Below are 21,407 nucleotides of genomic sequence, written 5' to 3'. Positions count from 1 at the left end.
TATGGACAGATTTTGGGTAGTTTTATGATGTAGAATGGATGGGGAATGGTATGGAAGGGTTTAGGGTGAGTGTGGAGGAGTGTTTGATGGTTGGAGGGTGGTGGAGAACTAGGCAAAGAGGGTGGAAGAAGGTGGAGTGGCTGTTATGTTTTCTAGGCACTAGAATGGTGTTTTTGGGGTGTTTTGCTTCCTAGGGTGTGTATGGACGAATTTTTGTGATAAAATGATGAATATGGGGGATTGTCCTTTGGCCAAGGGGTGTAAACATGTATTTATAGGCCCCAAAAACCTTAGAAAATCAGGTTAGGTTAAGGATGAAATGCATGGCAATTTGTGTGTGTGGTGTGCAATGGTCCAAGGGTGAAAATGAAGTAATGATGCAAAGTGTGAAGGGTAAAATGGAGTGGTGTTGTAGCTAGGGAGCATGAATGATTGTGTACATTGCATAGAGATGGAAAGGGAGGTGAAATGTGTCAACAAATGGGTCAAAGGTGCAACAACATGTGTTGCACATGGCATTGGATTCCAAATGTGAATGATGGAGCATCAATTGGTGCATGTAATGGATGTAAATGTTGTCTAAAATCTAATGAGTGAAGGGAACAAGAGGTATCAAGCAATTGAGTGTAATAATTAAATGAATTGAAGCATGAAATTAGAAATTATGTAGGGGACAAGAGTGATCAAGCATGGCATGGAATCCAAAGGGAATTCTATGTGGTTTGCATGGCAAGGAATGCAAGTTGGGGTGACAGATTTTTGGGCTGTTTTCTTCATCTTTTGGACTATAATTCTTCATATTTTTGGCCTCTTTAGTTCTCAAATTCGTTCATCCACTTGGCCCATGCATTTGCTATCCATTCCAAGCCCGAAACATGCTCCAAAGGCCTCCAAAATGCATCATCTTGCATACTTTGTACTTAGAGTCTGAAAACACACAAAAATAACTTTGAACAGTAAAATAACTAAGGAAATACAACGTAAATGCACAAGAACAAGCTAACTAAGTCGCATAAATATGCTCCTATCACATGAGAAACACGTAAGACGAGTGTGGTTTTGCACGACAACATATCTTTGTCGCGCAAGTGTAATTTTTAATAAAAAAAAGAATTTAATAAATAGAATGTTATTAAAATACAATTGACGAAAAAAAGTAATGAATAGAAAAAAAATTTATTCATAATATAAATAAAAATGTACGTACAAATACAAAGTTGAAAAAGAAAGCGGGAAAAAAAACTACGAAAAAAATAAGGCATAATCTATGGGTAAATCGTTCTGAGGTGCTTGGTAATCTTGCTGTTGGAAGGGGGTGGGGTTGGGGACGGGATCGGAGGTTGACAAGTCTAATTGCTATGTATGCCTAACGTGGAGGGGTTCTAATGGCGGTGGTGTAGAAAAATAGGGGAGACGGATCCCGAAGGAACTGAGGGCCTGTATAATCAATGACATATGAGTCTTGTATGATGTGAGCGCACTCCTCAGGCCAGCGACTTCATCTGTCAAAGCTATAACGTCGCCCTTTGACTGCGAGGATGAAGAAGCTCCATTTTCCTGCTACCTGGTATTTCCCATCCCCCGACAATATGTCCCTGGCCTCCGACCAAAAGTCTGGTCCAACGTCTCTGTAAAGATGTAAAACCCCACATCCTCAAGGGGATCCACATAATCGATCGGCGTGTCCGGAGGAAGCTGGGAGGCAGACACCTGAAGGACCGACTGACCCTTCTCCACCATAATCGCTTGTGAAATAAAACATGAAATATTAATAGCAAACAATTTGAAATAATTAGTATAAATCTTTAATGCATAAGAAATTAATTACATGAAGGGACTCGATCAACTCATCCTCGGGCCGAACATAAAAGTCAGCAAAGATGTCGATCTCCAGGAATTTTGAACCCCCTTGAAATAGAATAAAAATAAAGAAAATGTTAGTATGGAAACAAAAAATATAATAAAAATTGTTAGTGACATTTTAAAATTGGAAGCTTTAATATATACCTTCCGTTGCGCCTTCATCCTATATGAGAAAGGCCTCGAATCCGAATGGTGGAGAATAGTCTTCTTCTCCTGATTGATCTTGTTTGCCTTCGCCTTCTTCTGTTATACACAAAATAAACGTATTAGCTATAATATTTAAAGAAAATAAAAAAAAAGTAATAAACATTAGTAAAAATTAAAAAAAGAAGAAGAAAGAAATCCTATTTAAAAACGCACCACATAACCTAGCTCCTGAAAATGACCAAAGAGCCAAACCCAACTATCTTCTCGGTCCTCGAACTCCTTCGAGCAACCTTCCTTGAGAGCGACATGCGGATCATCAAACAACTCGAAATACTGGTGCAGGTCACTCTTCTAGTGCTTGTAACGTTCAGAGAAGAGTTGATTGAGGTACGCCAACATTTCCTCGTTGATGTTATCGAAATTGTAGGTTGTCTGCAATGTAACAAATATTACGAAAGTATTAGTAATAAAAGACATTAATAAATATAAATATATAAATTTTACATGAAAAGCATTAAAAAGGCAATGATACTTGCCGACAAATGATTGTGCACTGTGTTCTTCACCTCCTCCGACATCGCCTTCCAAGACTTCCACCGCATAGGGTACAAGGTCTGCACGACGTGCCCAATGTCGTGGACCAATGCACTATGCTGCTCCACCGTTGGTGCTGCCCGATGTTGCTCATCGTATCCGATTGTGATACGATCGTTGGTCACCCAGGTGACCTTCGCTGTCTTCAATTGCCGACAAGGTCCCTAGGTGTTTTTCTTGGCTGCAAACAAATGAAAAATTAACGTTAACCCAAAACTAATAATAAATCCTACCAACATTTTGGCAGAACCTCCCTATAATTAAAACATTTCCCAAAACCCTGAAAATAACATAAACAATATATATATCTAACACAATGATCACAAACGATGACAACAACAAACAAAATATATAAAATAACTTTATAATACTTAAATGACATAACTTAACAAACTGAACCTAAAATAACAAAACTAAGTTAACATGGGAATGAGGGAGTGAATTAGGATAGTATACCTGGTTGTGGACCTGAGGCATCGGTTGTGGATCCCGATGGCGACATCTGTTCCGGAGTGCAGAGGCGCCGGTGAGCACGTCGAGATCTAATAGGTAATGCCATCGAAGAAGTTGAAGATGCCGGTGCCTGTGGGATTGGAGTACCTACTGGGTCAACCGGATTCACCGGTCTATGGTCCATTTCTGCCGGAGCAGTGGCGTCAGTAGTAGGTGTAATCGTCGGACGAGGTGTAGTCGTCATCGCCTTCTGGCTTCTAATGAGCTGTGACATCTACAAAATTGGAAATAAACCATTACAACCCTAAATCTAACTCACTATCCTAATTCGGTAAGCAATGAAATATGTAAAACAATGGCGTATGAAAATCATACTTATACAACAACAACAAAGCCTTTTCCCACTAAGTGGGGTCGGCTATGTGAATCCTAGAACGCCATTGCGCTCAGTTTTATGTCATGTCCTCCGTTAGATCCAAGTACTCTAAGTCTTTTCTTAGGGTCTCTTCCAAAGTTTTCCTGGGTCTTCCTTTACCCTTTTGGCCCTGAACCTCTGTCCCGTAGTCACATCTTTGAACTGGAGCGTCAGTAGGCCTTTTTTGCACATGTCCAACCCACTCATTCCTAATCTTATCCTTTCTCGTGAGCCCACACCTCCAACGAAGCATCCTCATCTCCGCTACACCCATTTTGTGTACGTGTTGATGCTTCACCGCCTAACATTCTGTGCCATACAGCATCGCCGACCTTATTGCCGTCCTATAAAATTTTCCCTTGAGCTTCAGTGGCATACGACGGTCACACAACACGCCGGATGCACTCTTCCACTTCATCCATCCCGCTTGAATTCCATATATTCTCTCTTTGATCGGCTTAGGCGAAGACCTTTAGATTCCAACACTTCTCTCCAAAGGTTAAGCTTCACATTTACCCCTTTCTGAGTTTCATCTATCAACCCTATATCGTCTGCATAAAGCATACACCAAGGAATAACATCTTGAATATGTCTTGTTAACTCATCCATTACCAATGCAAAAAGGTAAGGACTTAAGGATTGTTGATGCACAAAATTAGTGAGGACTTTGGTACAACAGAAAGTATTAAGTTTGTGACCTTCGCTAGATTGCTTCGGTCATTAGTGTGGATAAGTATGTAAAAGGATGGAGACAGGAGAGCAAACACAAGATGTATGTGGTTTACCCAGATTGGCTACGTCCGCGGAGTAGAGTTCTCATTAATTGTGAAGGGTTTACACAAGTACATAGGTTCAAGCTCTCCTTTAATGGGTACAAGTGAATGATCTAGTACAAATGACATTAGGAAATATTTTGGGAGAATGATCTCCTTTTATAGAAGAGAGTTTCTAGCCTTGTTCTGACATTGACACGTGTCGTGTTGTGATTGGCTTCCAATGTTGACACGTGTCGCGCTATGATTGGCTTTTGATGTCGACACGTGTCGCTCAGTGATTGGCCTTTTGGTTGGAGGGGAAGCTCCTCGGTTGGGGACTTGCAAGATCCAAGCCGCTGAGTAATCACGAAACTTCTAAGTACCGAAGTGTGGTATCGTCTTCACTTGCCTTATCTGTCTCATAGGTAGATATGGCATCTTCTCTAGAAGTACTCTTCCTCCGTCCATGGGTGGTATCTTTAACTAGTGGAGATGCACAAGGTAATGTATCAATTTCACTTGAAGCTTACTTGTAGTTTCAGGCTTGGTCAAGCGCGATACAAACCATGTAGTAGGAGTCCCCCAAGTCGCCGAGCTAGGGGATCTGCTGAAAGAGGTGACATACAAGGTAAGCAATCAGAGCTCCAAGCAATCAGTCCCAGATCAGAAGTTTGATTTCGAGTTCCGGCTGATTGTTCTCATTTTCCTTATCTTGCAGGTAGCATGAAGGATAAAGAGAAGAATAGGAGAAAAGATGATATGAGATACTTTTTCTTTTGAAGAAGTAACTTTCCACAGGCTTATTCTTGAACTGGGCTGAAGGGTTTTCTGGTTACCTCAAGAGTATAAGGCTGACTGAAGAATTTGAGGGTCAAAACAAGTCCATCAAATCTAGAGTACGTTCGACCCTGCTGATATGGGATACTTTTGTTGTTGACAAAGTAGTGGAAGTATCGGCACGTGTTCTGTTACGCTTGTCTCCACATGCTTCCTTGTATCCTTCTCACTTGCCCTATCTATTCCTCAGGCAGATGTGGTATCTTCTCTGGAAGCATAAGATGTTGAAGATGAGTACTCGAAAGCAATGCCAGGTAAGTAATCAGGTAAGGGGTTCCAGGCAGTCAGTTCCTGACTGGAAACTTGATTCCAAGTGCTGACTGATTGCTTTCTTTCTCTTTGTCTTGTAGGTAAGAACAAGGCCAAAGGAAAAGACAAGGAAAAAGCATGATATGGGATGCTCTTGCTTTTTACCATGATGATATGAGATATTCTTGCTCTGGTGTAGCTTGTTTGCAGAGGTATTATCGGGGGGAAAGAAAGCTGAGTATTTCGAGAGGCTTCGTTGGGAGTGCCCTCTCAAATATGAGGAAGGGTTGAGCATTTCTGCAGGTCTGCATGTTCGTTAAGGATGGAGGTCGACATATGTAGGAGTCTCCCTAACAACAAGTAGTAATGCTATTCCTTTACCCTTCTTGGTCATAGCACTGTAGTGGGAGCTGCCAGCTTCACGTGTTTTAACTCTGTCAGAGCACTTTGAAAAAGTGGTCTGTGGCATCTGGAAAGCTAATGTTGCGTGTGAAGATTACAGACAAGCTTTATCCAATGAGATCTGGCTCTCGAAGTTGAGAAAGCGATACCTCTTCAGTTTTCGAACAAGCGATCCTGTTGGGGATTTGGCTCTCGAGATTCGGAGAACGGTGCCTCTTCGATTTTTGAGAAAGCAATCTTGCTGGGAGTCTGGCTCTTGAAATTCGGAGAGCGGTGTCTTTTTGATTTTTGAGAAAGTAATCCTATTGGGAGTCTGGCTCTTGAGATTCAGAGGGCGGTGCCTCTTCAATTTTGGAGCAAGCAATCTTGTTGGGAGTGTTTTCTCGAATGTGAGTAAAGGTTGGGTATTTTTGCTAGTCTACCTTGCCACGGAGCATAGAGGTTGACACACAGAGACTTTCCAATTATCCAGCAGTGGTGCTGTTTCTTTACCCTTGTGGGTAATAATATGGTAGTTAAACCTTCAAACTTTATGTATCTAAACTTTGTTAGTGCTATTTCTTTGCTATTCTTTTCCCTTCTTGGTCATAGCGATGTAGTGGGAGCTGCAAGCTTCACGTGTCTAAACTTTGTCAGAGATCTTTGGCAAAGTTATCTGTGGTATCCATGAGCTGATGTTGCGTGTGGAAAGTGGATGATTGAACAGAAAGATTCATGTGTACTTCACCAGAAATGTTCGACAGATTGCCCGTAATTTCCACAAAGCTGAGTGTGCATGTGACAGGTGCTGACAAGGCTGAGAAAGCAGGTGCCTCTTCGATTTCTGAGATCGTGGTTTCTGAGCAGCCTAGCTTTTGAGAAAGCAAGCGCCTCTTCGATTTTTGAGATCAGCCTTCGTGGTCTTTGAGTAGCCCAGCTTTTGAGAAAGCAAACGCCTATTCGATCTCTAAGATCGGCCCTCGTGGTCTTTGAGCAGCCCAGCTTTTGAGAAAGCAAACGCCTCATCGATTTTTGAGCAGGCGCCTCTTCGATTTCTGAAGCTCCATTGAGTGCAGATTTTTATAGAGGCTGGCATTAAGTTCCAAAGCACACTTGAATCTCCACCAGTAGAAGCTCTATTCTTGCACTTCTAAGATCTTGATTTGTTCGACCTCTTCTCTCTTCAACACCTTTGAAAATGTCTGGCCCTTCCAACCGTCGTTTTGACTTGAACCTTGGTGAAGAGGCAACCGTGCCCTCTCCAGACAACATATGGTGCCCATCCTTCTTATCCCCTACTAGTCCTCTTACCGTTGGGGATTCCGTGATGAGGAATGATATGACCACTGCGGTGGTAGCCAGGAACATTCCCACTCCCAAAGATAACAGACTTCTTTCCAAATGGTCTGATGAGTTGGCTGTTAAGGATTCTCTGGCTCTCAGTGTTCAGTGTGCAGGTTCTGTGTCGAATATGGCCCAACGCCATTTGCTCGAACCCGCCAAGTTGAATCATTGGTGGCTGAAGTGATGAGTCTCAAGCAGGAGATTAGAAGGCTCAAGCATGAGAATAAACAGTTGCACAGCCTCGCACATGACTATGCTACAAACATGAAGAGGAAGCTTGACCAGGTGAAGGAATCTGATGGTTAGATTTTACTTGATCATCAGAGGTTTGTGGGTTTGTTCCAAAGGCATTTATTGCCTTCGTCTTCTGGGGCTGTACCGCGTAATGAAGCTTCAAATGATCAGCCTCCGATGCCTCTTCCTTCTAGGGTTCTATCCAGTACTGAGGCTCCGAGTGATCACCCTCCGGTGCCTTCTCTTTCTGGGGCTCTACCGACTGCTGAGACTTCTCCTAAGCAACCTTTATGAAGGCCCCCTCTTGTTTGTTTATTTTGACTCATGTATATGTACATATTTGTAACTTATCGGAGATATCAATAAATAAGCTTTGCTTCATTTCAACGTATTGTGTTAAATACACCAAAGCCTTCTTCACTAAGTTATTAAAATTTTTCTTTTGTTGAAGCTTTATGAGTGAAGCATGTAGGTTGAGGTAGTGTTCCCTTAATTTCTCGAGTGAGGAAAACTTCTCGGTTAGAGACTTGAAAAATCCAAGTCACTGAGTGGGGTCGGCTATATGAATCTTAGAACGCCATTGTGCTCGGTCTTGTGTCATGTCCTCCGTTAGAGTCTCTTCCAAAATTTTCCTAGGTCTTCCTCTACCCCTTCGGCCCTGAACCTCTATCCCGTAGTCGAGCGTCAGTGGGCTTTCTTTGCACATGTCCAAACCACCGTAACCGATTTTCTCTCAGCTTTCCTACAATTTCGGCTACTCCTACTTTACCTTGGATATCCTCATTCCTAATCTTATCCTTTCTCATGTGCCCACACATCCAACGAAGCATCTTTATCTCCGCTACACCCATTTTGTGTACGTGTTGATGCTTCACCGCTCAACATTCTGTGCCATACAGCATCGCCGACCTTATTGCCGTCCTATAAAATTTTCCCTTGAGCTTCAGTGGCATACGGCGGTCACACAACACGCCGGATGCACTCTTTCACTTCATCCATCCAGCTTGTATTCTATGGTTGAGATCTCCATCTAATTCTCCGTTCTTTTGCAAGATAGATCCTAGGTAGCGAAAGCAGTCGCTCTTTGGTATTTCCTGATCTCCGATCCTCACCCCTAACTCATTTTGGCCTCCATTTGCACTGAACTTGCACTCCATATATTCTGTCTTTGATCGGCTTAGGCGAAGACCTTTAGATTCTAACACTTCTCTCCAAAGGTTAAGCTTCACATTTACCCCTTCATGAGTTTCATCTATCAACACTATATCGTCTGCGAAAAGCATACACCAAGGAATATCATCTTGAATATGTCCTGTTAACTCATCCATTACCAACACAAAAAGGTAAGGACTTAAGGATGAGCCTTGAGGTAATCCTATAGTTATGGGGAAGCTTTCGGTTTGTTCTTCATAAGTTCTTACGGCAGTTTTTGCTCCTTCATACATATCCTTTATAGCTTGGATATATGCTACTCGTACTCATTTCTTCTCTAAAATCCTTCAGAGAATGTCTCTTGGGACCCTATCATACGCTTTTTCCAAATCTATAAAGACCATGTATAAATCCTTTTTCCCCTCTCTATATCTTTCTATCAATCTTCGTAAGAGATAGGTTGCCTCCATGGTTGAGCGTCTTGGCATGAACCCAAATTGGTTGTCTGAAACCCGTGTCTCTTGCCTCAATCTATGCTCAATGACGCTCTCCCAGAGCTTCATTGTATGACTCATTAGCTTAATACCCCTATAGTTCATGCAATTTTGTACGTCGCCCTTATTCTTGTAGATAGGCACCAAAGTACTCTTTCGCCACTCATTTGGCATCTTCTTCGTTTTCAAAATCCTATTGAAAAGGTCAGTAAGCCATGCTATACCTGTCTCTCCCAAGACTTTCCACACTTTGATCGGTATATCATCTGGGCCCACTGCTTTTCTATGATTCATCTTCTTCAAAGCTACAACCACTTCTTCCTTCCTGATTCGACGATAAAAGGAGTAGTTTCTACACTCTTCTGAGTTACTCAACTCCCCTAAAGAAGTACTTATTTCATGTCCTTCATTGAAAAGATTATGAAAATAACCTATCCATCTGTCTTTGACCGCGTTCTCTGTAACAAGAACATTTCTATCCTCATCCTTGATGCACCTCACTTGGTTTAGATCCCTTTTCTTCTTTTCCCTTGCTCTAGCTAGTTTATAAATATCCAACTCTCCTTCTTTGGTATCTAGTCGCTTATACATATCGTCATAAGCCACTAACTTAGCTTCTCTCACAACTTTCTTCGCCTCTTGCTTCGCTCTTCTATACCTTTCACCATTTTCATCGGTCCTATTCTTGTATAAGGCTTTACAACATTCCTTCTTAGCCTTCACCTTTGTTTGTACCTCCTCATTCCACCACCAAGATTCCTTTTGGTGAGCAAAGCCCTTGGACTCTCATAATACCTCTTTTGCTACATTTCAGATACAACTAGCCATGGAATCCCACCTTTGGCTAGCTTCCCCCTCTCTATCCCACACACACTGGGTGATTACTTTCTCTTTGAAAATTGCTTGTTTTTCTCCTTTTAGATTCCACCATCTAGTCCTTGGGCACTTCCAAGTCTTGTTCTTTTTTCTCTCTTTTGATATGTACATCCATCACCAACAAGCGATGTTGATTAGCCAAGCTCTCTCCCGGTATAACTTTGCAATCCTTACAAGTTATACGATCCCCTTTCCTCATTAGAAGAAAATCTATTTGTGTTTTTGACGACCCACTCTTGTAGGTGATCACATGTTCTTCTCTCTTCTTAAAGAAAGTGTTGGCTAAGAAGAGATCATATGCCATTGCAAAATCCAAGATAGCTTCCCCATCCTCGTTTCTCTCCCCAAAACCATGGCCACCATGAAAACCTCTATAGTTGCCTGTCTCCTTGCCCACGTGTCCATTTAAATCTCCTCCTATAAATAACTTCTCCGTCTGAGCAATTCCTTGCACCAAGTCTCCAAGGTTTTTCCAAAATTTCTCCTTCGAACTCATATCCAACCCTACTTAAGGTGCGTACGCACTAATCACATTGATGAGTTCTTGTCCTATTACAATCTTGATTGCCATGATTCTATCTCCTACCCTCTTGACATCTACAACATCTTGTGTCAAGGTCTTGTCCACGATGATGCCAACACCGTTTCTCGTTCTATTTGTGCCCGAATACCAGAGTTTAAACCCTGAGTTTTCTAGATCCTTTGCCTTAAGACCAACCCACTTAGTTTCTTGTAGGCATATAATATTTATCCTTCTCCTCACCATAACTTCCACTACTTCCATGGATTTTCCCGTTAGGGTTCCTATATTTCACGTTCCTAAACGCATTCTACTCTCTTGAACTCTACCCTTCTGTCCTAGCTTCTTCAACCTCCCCCGTCTAATAGGATCAAAGTACTTCTTTTGTGTGTCCTGTGTAAAGTTGATAGGAGCATATGCTCCTAAACAGTTTTGAGTGGAGTCGTTCGAAAAGAAGTTTCTATGGCCCCCTTGCTCATTTAACACTGCATCCGGGTGCCGATGGAGATACAGCGACCCTTGCTCACTTATCACTGTGCTTGGGCCACACAGCGCGCCACTTACGGCTGACGCCCTAGCTTTAGCGCGATTTCGTTATGGATTCATTTTCATAAGGATTCGACGTAAACTAGGAGTGCCAGCTGTCGACTACCTGACGCCCTCCCCCTCCTCCTTTATCCAGGCTTAGGACCGGCAATGTAAGATAAACTTACACAGACGGAGTTAAAATCATACTTATACAATTAGACATAAATGAAATATGTAAAATCCATACACGGAGAGCATATCTTAGCATATGTTTATTGGTGCAAGTCCGGCTACTAACTACAACTTCTTCAATAGTTAATAAGCATTACATTACATCCCCCGTACTTGGCTCTATAAGGCACAAACAAATAAATATACACATAGACATTGAGAGGAGCACCCATAAACCAACAATAGAAAGAAAGAGTTCATGTATAAGGCATGCTAACTGAACAACTATCACTAACACTTGACCTATAAACCATGTACTTTGGAGAACAACTATGAACCACCACCATAATCACTGTCTGTTATATCCAAACCGTCAGAAAATAAAGTCACCCCCATCAGTTGCCATTTATACTTAAGGCTGAAATGGAATTTTTTTTTACCGTTTTCATTGGAGGGAATTGAACCTTGGACCTATCCTAATCCTAACCACTTGCAGAATAATGGAGCTGAAATATTGAAAAACTACACAGGTAACTGCTTTAGTGGAACATTTTAACTGCTGTTTCAAAAAACCTGCCCAAGATAGCCATTTTGTCATCAAAAGTTAATCTTGGTAAATTCTTTTTCTCGATTATATTCATTTATTCTAAGATTAATCGGAAATGGAAACACGAACATACACGTCAAGTTTGAAACCAATCATAAAACTACAATCTGTTTCCTTCTTTCTTTAGTTTTCTCACCAACCAAATTTTGCTCTCCAGCTTAAGCCTTAAACATAGAATCATTAGCTAAAAACTATAGTAAAAGCCATTAAACCCAGAAATATGTACATATTGTTTCATATTTTAAGCTTTTCTCTTCATTTTTGAGAGACCAAACTCAAGTAAAAGCTTCATCTCGAAACCCTAAGCTACTTCAAACAGATGAAGTAGAAGCTTTAGAGATTGAAGCAGACACATACCTGGATCTGAGTAGGAGCTCACAGAGAGAGAGAGAGAGAGAGAGAGAGAGAGTGAGTGTGTGTGTGTGTGTGTGATGTTTGCAAAAGAATTCTCCAAATCATGTACTTTAGAGAAGAACTATGAACATAAATATCAACCAAAACAATTTATAGTTCTAATTTATGAAGATACAAAACAAAGGCAATACTTGCTCAGCTCCGAATTCTTCATCCGTGTATCAGTATGATTTTCAAGAACCCTAATTTAAGAACCCTAATTGCAACCCACTGCCCAATTCTAACGCCTAATTTAAAATCAAGAACCCTAATTTAAAATTGGAAGCAAACAAAACCTAAAATTCGAAGAAAAGTGAATGCAAATTAAGACGAAATTACCTCTTGAGATGAAGACATGATGGCCGGAGTGCAATTGCAGGCGAGGTGAGGTCAGCGATGGAAAGAGGGGCTACAGTGGCGTCGGGAGAGAAAGGGTATCGGAGGAAGAAGAGAGAAGTGAGGGGAGGAAGAAGATGCTTTGTCGGGATTTTTCAAAAATTTTCACGAAAAAAGGCGCCTTTATTTTCAGACACTTGTACGACGAATACTAGGTTTCGTTACGCAAATATCCTTTGCGAGACGAAATATAGATATTCATCCCGCAAATGTCTGAATTTTGTTTTTCTTCTTTTTTTGGTCAAAAGATAGACTTTTTTTTTGGCAGAATTTTGATTACAATTTATTGTAAAATACTAATAAAACAAATGTATTTACAAAGTAATTCACATATAAAATGCATTAACCATTTAATGTATTTTACAATAAAAATTACAAATAAATTGCATTAATCTTCATCCGAACTATAATAACTTTCACTTTTGTTGATATCATCATTTTCAATGTCCCATTCCTCATTATCATCGATATGTACGTCACCATCGTCATTTGTGCACACTGGACCATCGTAGTGCGAAAGATTACCGAGGTCAATTGTGATTGATTGAATCGGTATTTCGATTGAAGATACTCCTTCTATCTGAAATAGTTCTTGGATAAGATTAGTATCTTGGAGTGTTTTTGCACCAATTTCCATCGAAGATTCTAGTCGTTGGTCAGTTACTTTGTCGATGTCATCGTCAGTTGGGTCTTGTTCTGGTATAGCATACACTTTCCTATGATCCATCTTCTGAACAACTTTCCAACCCCTCTCGGCTTTAGGGTTTTCAAGATACAAAATTTGTTTTGCCATGTTTGCTAAGATGTAAGGGCCGTCATCGTACCAAAATTTGGTAGTGTTCACTAATAGTAATCCATGATCTCTTTTAACACTTCCCTGCCTATTTGGGTTTGTATCAAACCATCGGCACTTAAATAGGATCACTTGGCATCGGTCTTTGTAAAGTAATTACATGACACTTGTTAGTTTTCTATAGAATTCAATGTTTGTACTTTCACCTCCACTTGGCACTTGAACACCGCTGTTTTGCGTACACAACTTGTCATCTCATGCAGCCCCTAAGAACTTGATGCCGTTAACAAGGCAACCCAAGAACAATTCAACCCGAATTGGTCCGAACATCAAGTTATATAACTTTTCACTGTATGCTGGGGAATTCAATGCTTTCAATTGATTCACCTAATATTAGTATATTACACAAACACTTAAATTTGTTAGTTTAAGCAAAATAATTGGTACAATATATTAGGGCTAGGCACGGGCCGGGCCGGGCCGAAATTTGAAGGAACCAGACCTACCCGTTTTAAAATGTTACTAGGCGGGCCCGGTCGGGTAAAGGAATTTTGAGTTTGGGAACCGGACCTAACCCTGCCCTTTTCAAACGGGCTGGTTTGGGGTGGGTCCACGGGTCTTTTTTTTTTTGTTTGGTTTTAGGCATACTGAGATTGAAGTAGATGTAGGAGGAAGTGGCGGTGGCAGTGGCTACGAATTCATAAAAGACAAAGGGTATGGTTAATGAAAACTCAAATTTTCTAACAACTCACAACAAATTCACAAAAAAAAAAAAAAAATTAAAAAAAATAAACAAAGGGATGACCTCGTTGAGGTCGTCTTCCTCATGACATAAGAGAATCAGTGAATTTAATTTGTAGGCTTCCTCTCTTCTTCTTTATGCCTTGCCTTCAATATTTTATTCCTCTCAACAACAATCCACAGATTAGCAACATTATTCACAAAAACCTAATTGCAATAGAACTCAAAGATACATAGACTTTTTAGGGAAAAAAGAAATTACAAGTGCTTCTTTGTCAACCGATTCAGACCGGATTTAGAGTTTCAGCTGGGATTCTGTGAGTGAGGAAGCAGAGGCAGAATCGAACAAGTGCCAGGAATTGGCCGATTCGAACCGGATTAGGTGGTCAGCACCGCGCAATCTTCGTCTTCTCCGATGGTAAGGTGATGTGGTGTCGTCATTGTCGAGGGGAAGAAGAGTGCAGGTGGGAGGAAGCCTCAAGTTGAGGACTCGAGTGTGGGAATCTCGGCGACCTTGTTTGGGATTTTGAAGGAATGAAATTTGGGAGTGGGTTTTGCGGGAGAGTGGGATGGATAATGGACTAGGTTAGAGACTGTTATAGTTAGAAACGGGCCGTCCAAGGGCCCATAATTCCAAATACTAGGACTTGTCCCTCCCCGTAAATACTATCGACCCGTCCCGCCCCGCCCCGTTTCTATTCTCAAAAAGTTGGAACCGCCCCGTACCCATCCCGAACCTGAATTACCCGCCCCTACCCGCGGTTCCTATACCCGTTTGCCCACCCCTACAATATATATGTCCAATATAAAACACTTCAAACTTACATATTCGAGAAACCACAACGGAAATAATTCACGGTGTTTCTTGGCATACAAATGTGAAAGATGTGCTTGCTTCATCATATCTTCATGCTTGTCTAGGTATGACAGTGTCTCATCACAATTGTTGAGTACGAACCAATGTGTTATCTCTATGTCCTTTTTGGTAAACGACTTGCCTCATATCTGATCTCCGAAGGGTCGAGCAATTTGGGCAAAAACGGAAAGTTTCTCCTTTCTCACACCCCCATCATTATTGCGAGAAGGACGATTGAAAGTTGTCTCCACATCCTTTAAATACATTCCACAAAATATAAACGCCTCATATGCCACCCAAGCTTGTATAATTGATCCTTTGGGCTTTGCTTTGTTTCGTACACCTTTTTTCAAGTCTCCGAGAAACCTGCCAAAATAAAATGATAGGATACAAATTTTACTAATTGTAAGATATTGATTAATAAAAATGACAAGAATTATATACCTTTCTATTGGATACATCCATTGAAAGTTGACTGGTCCAGCAAGCAATGCCTCATCCAATAAGTGAACCACCATGTGGATCATACTTGTGAAGAAAGCTAGAGGAAATATCATCTCAAACTTGCATAAAACTTGCACAATGTCATGGCGCAACTAATTAACGTCGGTCTTTCGCAACAATCTTGATGTCAATTGCGACAAAAAGCTGGATAACAACACGATTAGTTTTACTACATCGGCTGGCAAAAGATGTTGAATACCAACAGGAAGTAGGCGTTGCAGAACCACATAGCAGTCATGACTCTTTAGTCCAGCTAATTTACCCTCGTCAATGTTCAAGCGGTGCGTGATATTTGAAGCGTACATATCAAGAAACTTTACACACAATAAAAACTTTAAAAATTCTTTTTTCTCATTCAGTTTCATGGAAAAAACGTAAGATCCCTTCTAGCTTTATCATTATCCGTATTCATCCATAAAACCCGTCATATTCCCACTCATTCTAAATCAAGACGAGCTTTGATCGTGTCCTTTGTCTTGCCTCGATATCTAGAATTGTACCGACCAATGTGTCAAATACATTTTTCTCAACATGCATAACATCGAGGTTGTGTCTCAATTTTAGTTTTGACCAATACAAGAGCTCAAAAAACATAGACTTGTGTGTCCAGTTCATATGTGTAGAAGGTTTGGTCTTACTGACATTTTTCCCGAACAGAGCAACATCCAAACAGTTAAGTTGTTCCAAAATCGGACCACCAGACCATTCTCTAGGTCCAAGGCGAGGCTCTTTTTTTCCCGTCAAACTCTTTATCCTATTCTTGCCACTCGTGGTCCCATGGCAACCATCTCCAATGACCAAAGTAACAAACTTTTCCGGCGTGCCAACTAGATGTTAAGTCTTCCTTGCATACAGGGCATGCCATATAACCCCTAGTGCTCCACCCGGAAAACATTTCATATGCGGGAAAATCGTTCACAGTCCACATCACCACTGCCTGCAAAGTGAACATCTTGCTAGCACACTTATTGTAAAATCGGGTCCAAACATTGCCCCCCAGTTTCCTTGAACTTCAGCTAGCAAGCCGAATGGTCAAGGAAATTAATTATTTTGTAGCTAGCAAAATCCCGTATCGCCGAAAAAGAAACTTTGTTCCTCGGCAATAACATCTCTGTGTTGCCAACGCTATGGTCTTCCTCGGCTGCCACAAATCTATACAAGGCTCGGCAGCTCTAATAAATAGCCTTGTAATTATTTCGACCATCTTGAAGGATAGAGCTTGCAAATGACACCGGGAAAATTTGGGCTGAGGAAAACCAACGAGGGTTGAAGGCTGAGAAAAACCAAATGAAGTCAAAGCCTCGAGGACTCTAAGTGTGCCCCATGAGATGTTTCTCGGCCCCCTTTTATGTTCTTAAGCATCAGCCTACACGATCGAATGATTAAGAAAATAATTTGTTTTCGTCGACACCGCCACACAAACCGACAAACGCTGCATGGTATCTGTTCAACATCAAAACTCTATATAATATGTAGTCTCGGCAATATGTAGTCTTGGCAAGATTAAATTTTAATCACCTAATCGTTGAGCATACAGTGTCCACCCCGTTATTCTTATGTATTGGCCTGAAAGGCCGAATAATTTTTAGCAAAAGAAAATGAAAATAGCCGAACCATAATCAGGAGGAGGCCAATGATGCTTTATTCCAAGTTGAGATCTTGTAATAACAAAATTTTCAAATTGATTTCGCTCTAGGCCGAATAAAGAATTTTCTCCAAATATTTTTTACTGGACAAAATATTTTTCATTTTCGGCCGCCGAATATGTTGAACAATTATGAAGCCCCCTGGGCATAATAATTTTGTCAATTTCGGCTTTTAACTCAAACAACTTAGCCGAACGGGATTTCTCCATATCGGCTTTATCGCCAATAATCATGTTGATCAGTGTAGTTTCGACATCTAAGACTATGTCTCCAATTACCATATCAATTGATATGGCTTTTTCGTCCGAAGTTGTGTAACGGCCTTGTTCATCATTGGAACACTCTTCTGAGGAATCATTTTCTAAGTCGATTTGTGGCTTAGAAACTTGAACTTTTGCTTCTAGGCCTACCACAATTTCAGTCTTGACTGAAAAAACAAGTGGCCTAGGTTCTTCTTCGGCCGTCTCAACAATCTTCTTAGGTCGAATGTTGGTTGTGGCCGGAGCGAAAAATTACCCCCTGGCCTTTTGATCCAACCATTCTTCAAATGGAATTGATTTGTACCCAAATGGCGTTTTTTTTATCGAGCCACTCATAAAATCGAGCTCTATCTTCATTTAACCATTGATCTTGTAAGTTGTGATGAACCTTCACCTGCATCATTTGAGAGAAAGATTTTTGCCTTTCTTCATTTGCTTCAAGGATCCGGTCAATGAGTTTTTGTTGCTCGACAATTTCCTTGAATAGGCGCCGAATCTCATCATGATTGTGATCTTGATATATCATTTGAACTTCATAGTTTTAGCACTTGGTCCTATCGGGCGTGCCAAAATGTTGACCCTAAAAACTACCAAACCTACATGGCATGCAAACTGAGTAATTAATGAGCTAACTACATCTTTTGGTTGTGTGCGAGGTGTGCCAACTCGACGGGTGAGTAAAATTTGTTGATGTTGCATTGGGTGCGCTTTGAATCTCGCGATTGCGGCCAAGGAAGGAACACATCTCGGCCTTTGGGTTCTAGAGCCTGAAGACAAGGTTGCTAGTTCTACGAAGTTCACAAATCGTCGGCTTCGGATTCGATCACAGTGATTATATTCGTAAGAGTATAAGCACGCCGAATCAACACCGGACTATATGGACACAAGTATTCAAAGCAGATGTACGTCTTAATTGTAAATGTGGTTCGGCCGTTAGAATGCTGAACTCTAAATCCAACTTGTGATTATCCAATCATAAAATAACTTAGCGTTCAAGGCGCTGAGTCTAACTAGTCGGCCTTGATGTAGGGATGTTTTGCCAAGAAGGCTCGTGAGATGACCTCTGCCAATAAGGATTCGAAAACCCTTCTCGACCGAGACTTGGATAGATAACCAGTCGGCCTTAACGCAGTGCTGTTTATCTAAATTGAAGGTGCTTCGCGGTCTACTGATTCTACGGTGACAGTGTTGTTTATCCAAACTGAAGATGTTCGCCGGTTGCCTTCACAGGGCATCTAAACTGAAGATGTGTCGGTGAAAAAGAAAATAAAAATCTCAAGGTTGTTGAGAGGTTTCGTGTAGAGCGAGAGTTTGCGCAGGGCAGTTTGTGTGTTGAATTGGAGGGGCTTTTCCATGTCCCTCGACCTCTGTATTAATTGGGACATGCCTTGATGAACACACTATGAAGTTGTTATTCGTGACTTGGAGTATCCAATCGAAATAAATAATATTCCTATTAATATTATTCCAAAGGAGCAAAGCCACACTTTGATAACTGTCGTCCACTTATGATAATCATGCAATCAGATCAATTTACAAGCACATGGAACTTTTCCTATAGCATTCTAAATAATCCTGCAATGTTTAGACCCATATTCACGTCCAAGTGCATGCATTTGGAATTACCATTCCAAATAATCTTCATTAAACTTCCACGTGGAGACCATAAAAAGCTCATTTTTTCATGCCATCTCATCCATGCAAACCATTTGCAAATCAAATCATCCTCTGCCATTATCACAAATTGTTGCTGATCTTGATCACCATCATTGCACCATTTCATATTATCCAACACATGCATTGATTTTAAATTAATCCATTGTATTGCAGCGAGAATCGTACCAAACATCCTAAACTCGTTTGAACTGTACATCCAAGTTGGAAATATGATCTGCCTCATCATTTATCTTTAAACAATCAGCTGGATATAGATAATATTATGATTAAAACCACAATATTATTCCTCAATAATAATTGAAAATCATCTCAACCACTTTGTCATCCAATGGTTCAAAACTCTACTTATCCAATGACCTCGATTGCTCGAGCCGATGATGTAAAATCGGGTCCAAACAAATCCATATTAGGTTAAACATTGCCTACTCTTGTCACGTTTGAAGACGAAGTATTGTCTAATTGTTCCCCGCGATGGTTCCAATACCATAGGTCTCTACCATTCCATTTCTTACTAAATGAATTCAAACATTTTCAATAGTTTCCCTTAACGTGTTATTACACCTCCTACAAGGACATCGGATTCTAGTTGCACCCGGGTTGTATGTAAGTGCAAAGTCAATAAAATTCTCGATTCCATTCAAGTATTCGTTGGCACATCTATTCAGGTTTTGCATCCACGTTCTGTCCATCATTCCTGCAACCACAATAACAGTACAACAATCACAACAACTTCAACATGATCTTGTCACCTTATGCCTCCAGTAAGGGCCCTATCCCATTCGGGAATGCAAAATTATGTCACGTAATTTATGGCTACTTTAGATTAGATTTCGACGTAGAGAAATTTTGGCAACATCTCTGTACAGTTTTTCAAGTGCATGACATAGATATGAAATACCTATGTGCCACCCGAAGAACGTACATAGATGACATTGAAATCCCCATGACCGAAAACCTAATCCTTTAACCATAAACTATGCGTCATAACTTTGCATTCCCAAACTGTTCAAATAATGGGACAATTCAAGAATCAATTGGACCGTAGTCATGCTTTCGCATCCATGCGCTACATCCAACTAATCCTCAAACGGGAAACTAAGTTTTACTACAAAAAAAAAAAAAAGTACGAAGTTAATTACAATTAACTTCTTACATCACAACACAAATTTGTACATATACAACTCAACATTGTACATAATTATAACATAATTTTTTTTGTAATAAATATAATTTAACAACTTAATATAAACATAACAACATAATTTCAATATAATTTAACTAATTTATATATTTTTTAAATAAAATGAAGAAAATACCTTCCAAATCGTTATCCACCGAGTGCTAGTCACACACAATATCCCTATACACAACGAATTTTACAGTGTTAGAATGTATTGACATTGATACTTTTAAATGAACATAACAAAAACCGTTACCAAACACACCAAAATAGCTCCATCAACCTAGAGAAGATTGAGATTTAGATGGACAAAGTATTAGAGGAAGAAATTGAGAGAAAATAGGAACGATGGATCCTGAATTGAAGAAAAAACGAAGAGAAGGAAGGTGTAGAGGCAAAATATGTAGTTTTTCAACAATTTTCTACCTCTGCAACAAAAGTCACGTTATAATTACTTTTGGGAGAATCACTTTGTGAGGCGAAATATAACTTCGTCGTGCAAGTGACTTTTTTTTTTTTTTTTTTTTTTTTGCAAAATTCTCTTTTTCGTTTTCTTTATAATTTAATAATGTAAACTATTTGCATGATGAACACTATATTCATCATGCAAGTTGCATTATTTTTTTTCCGTTTTCTTTCTATCTAATGTAAATTGTTGTTATCGAATTAAAATTATCAAACCAAATTATATATTACCAATATATTTATTAAAAATAATTTATTAACAAAAATATATATTATAACTAATGTAAACTTTAAGCCGTCCATGTAACATAAATTTTAAAAATAAAGTCCAACATAACGTTCAAATAAATCTTATTTCATAAACAAAAAAGATTAAAAAGAAAACAAATTAAGTTCACTCTTCCTCTGGGTCATTAGCAAGGGCATCGGTAGCAATATCAGCCCGTTGTACATCGAACTTCCATTGCCGGAACTGCATCTTGAAAAGGTCATCCACATACTTTTGCTATTTCTCATCAGTTTCATCAACATCCCAAACAACCTATAATGGCAATAAAATTAAATTAGTTATCGCAAAAATATCATTTTTAAACAAAAACAATTACACATTCTTTAATACAAACTTACCGATAACTCCTGCACCATGGAGTTCTTCAAGTCCACAAGCACCATTTTCCAAGACTTAAACTCAGTAGAACACTGCTTCAGCACCAATCCTCCTATATCGAACATAAGTTCGATAAACTCTTAAGCCGAACTTTTGTCATCAAACGAGGGCAAACGCTTACGTCGGTACCTCTCTATTGTCAACACAACTTTCCTCATTTTGTTTCCTACCACAAAGATCTAATTATAATAGCCTATTAAAACAATAAT

General features: G+C 40.0%; 1 protein-coding gene across 2 annotated transcripts; it reads right to left on the bottom strand.

Moving 5' to 3' along the window:
- Positions 1-1,160: 1,160 nt before the first annotated feature.
- LOC139194221 (uncharacterized) lies at positions 1,161-12,528 on the bottom strand. 2 transcript variants are annotated; one of them, XM_070818591.1, is made up of 7 exons: positions 12,353-12,528; positions 3,061-3,331; positions 2,547-2,785; positions 2,224-2,442; positions 2,008-2,106; positions 1,829-1,908; positions 1,161-1,745 (listed from the first exon to the last, which is right to left on the bottom strand). In XM_070818591.1, exons 1-3 carry the CDS (start codon positions 12,368-12,370, stop codon positions 2,769-2,771), a joined length of 306 nt encoding a protein of 101 aa, XP_070674692.1. In that variant the 5' UTR covers positions 12,371-12,528; the 3' UTR covers positions 1,161-1,745; positions 1,829-1,908; positions 2,008-2,106; positions 2,224-2,442; positions 2,547-2,768. The 2 variants fall into 2 exon arrangements, with proteins under 2 accessions (XP_070674692.1, XP_070674691.1); XM_070818590.1 differs by having other exon boundaries at positions 1,161-1,908; positions 12,353-12,506.
- Positions 12,529-21,407: the final 8,879 nt, after the last annotated feature.

The sequence above is a fragment of the Malus domestica genome, chromosome 03, assembly GCF_042453785.1.
Source record: "Malus domestica chromosome 03, GDT2T_hap1".
In the NCBI taxonomy this organism is placed as follows: domain Eukaryota; kingdom Viridiplantae; phylum Streptophyta; class Magnoliopsida; order Rosales; family Rosaceae; genus Malus; species Malus domestica.
Note: the sequence above shows the minus strand (reverse complement) of the source record. Positions and strands in the feature narration are given on the sequence as shown.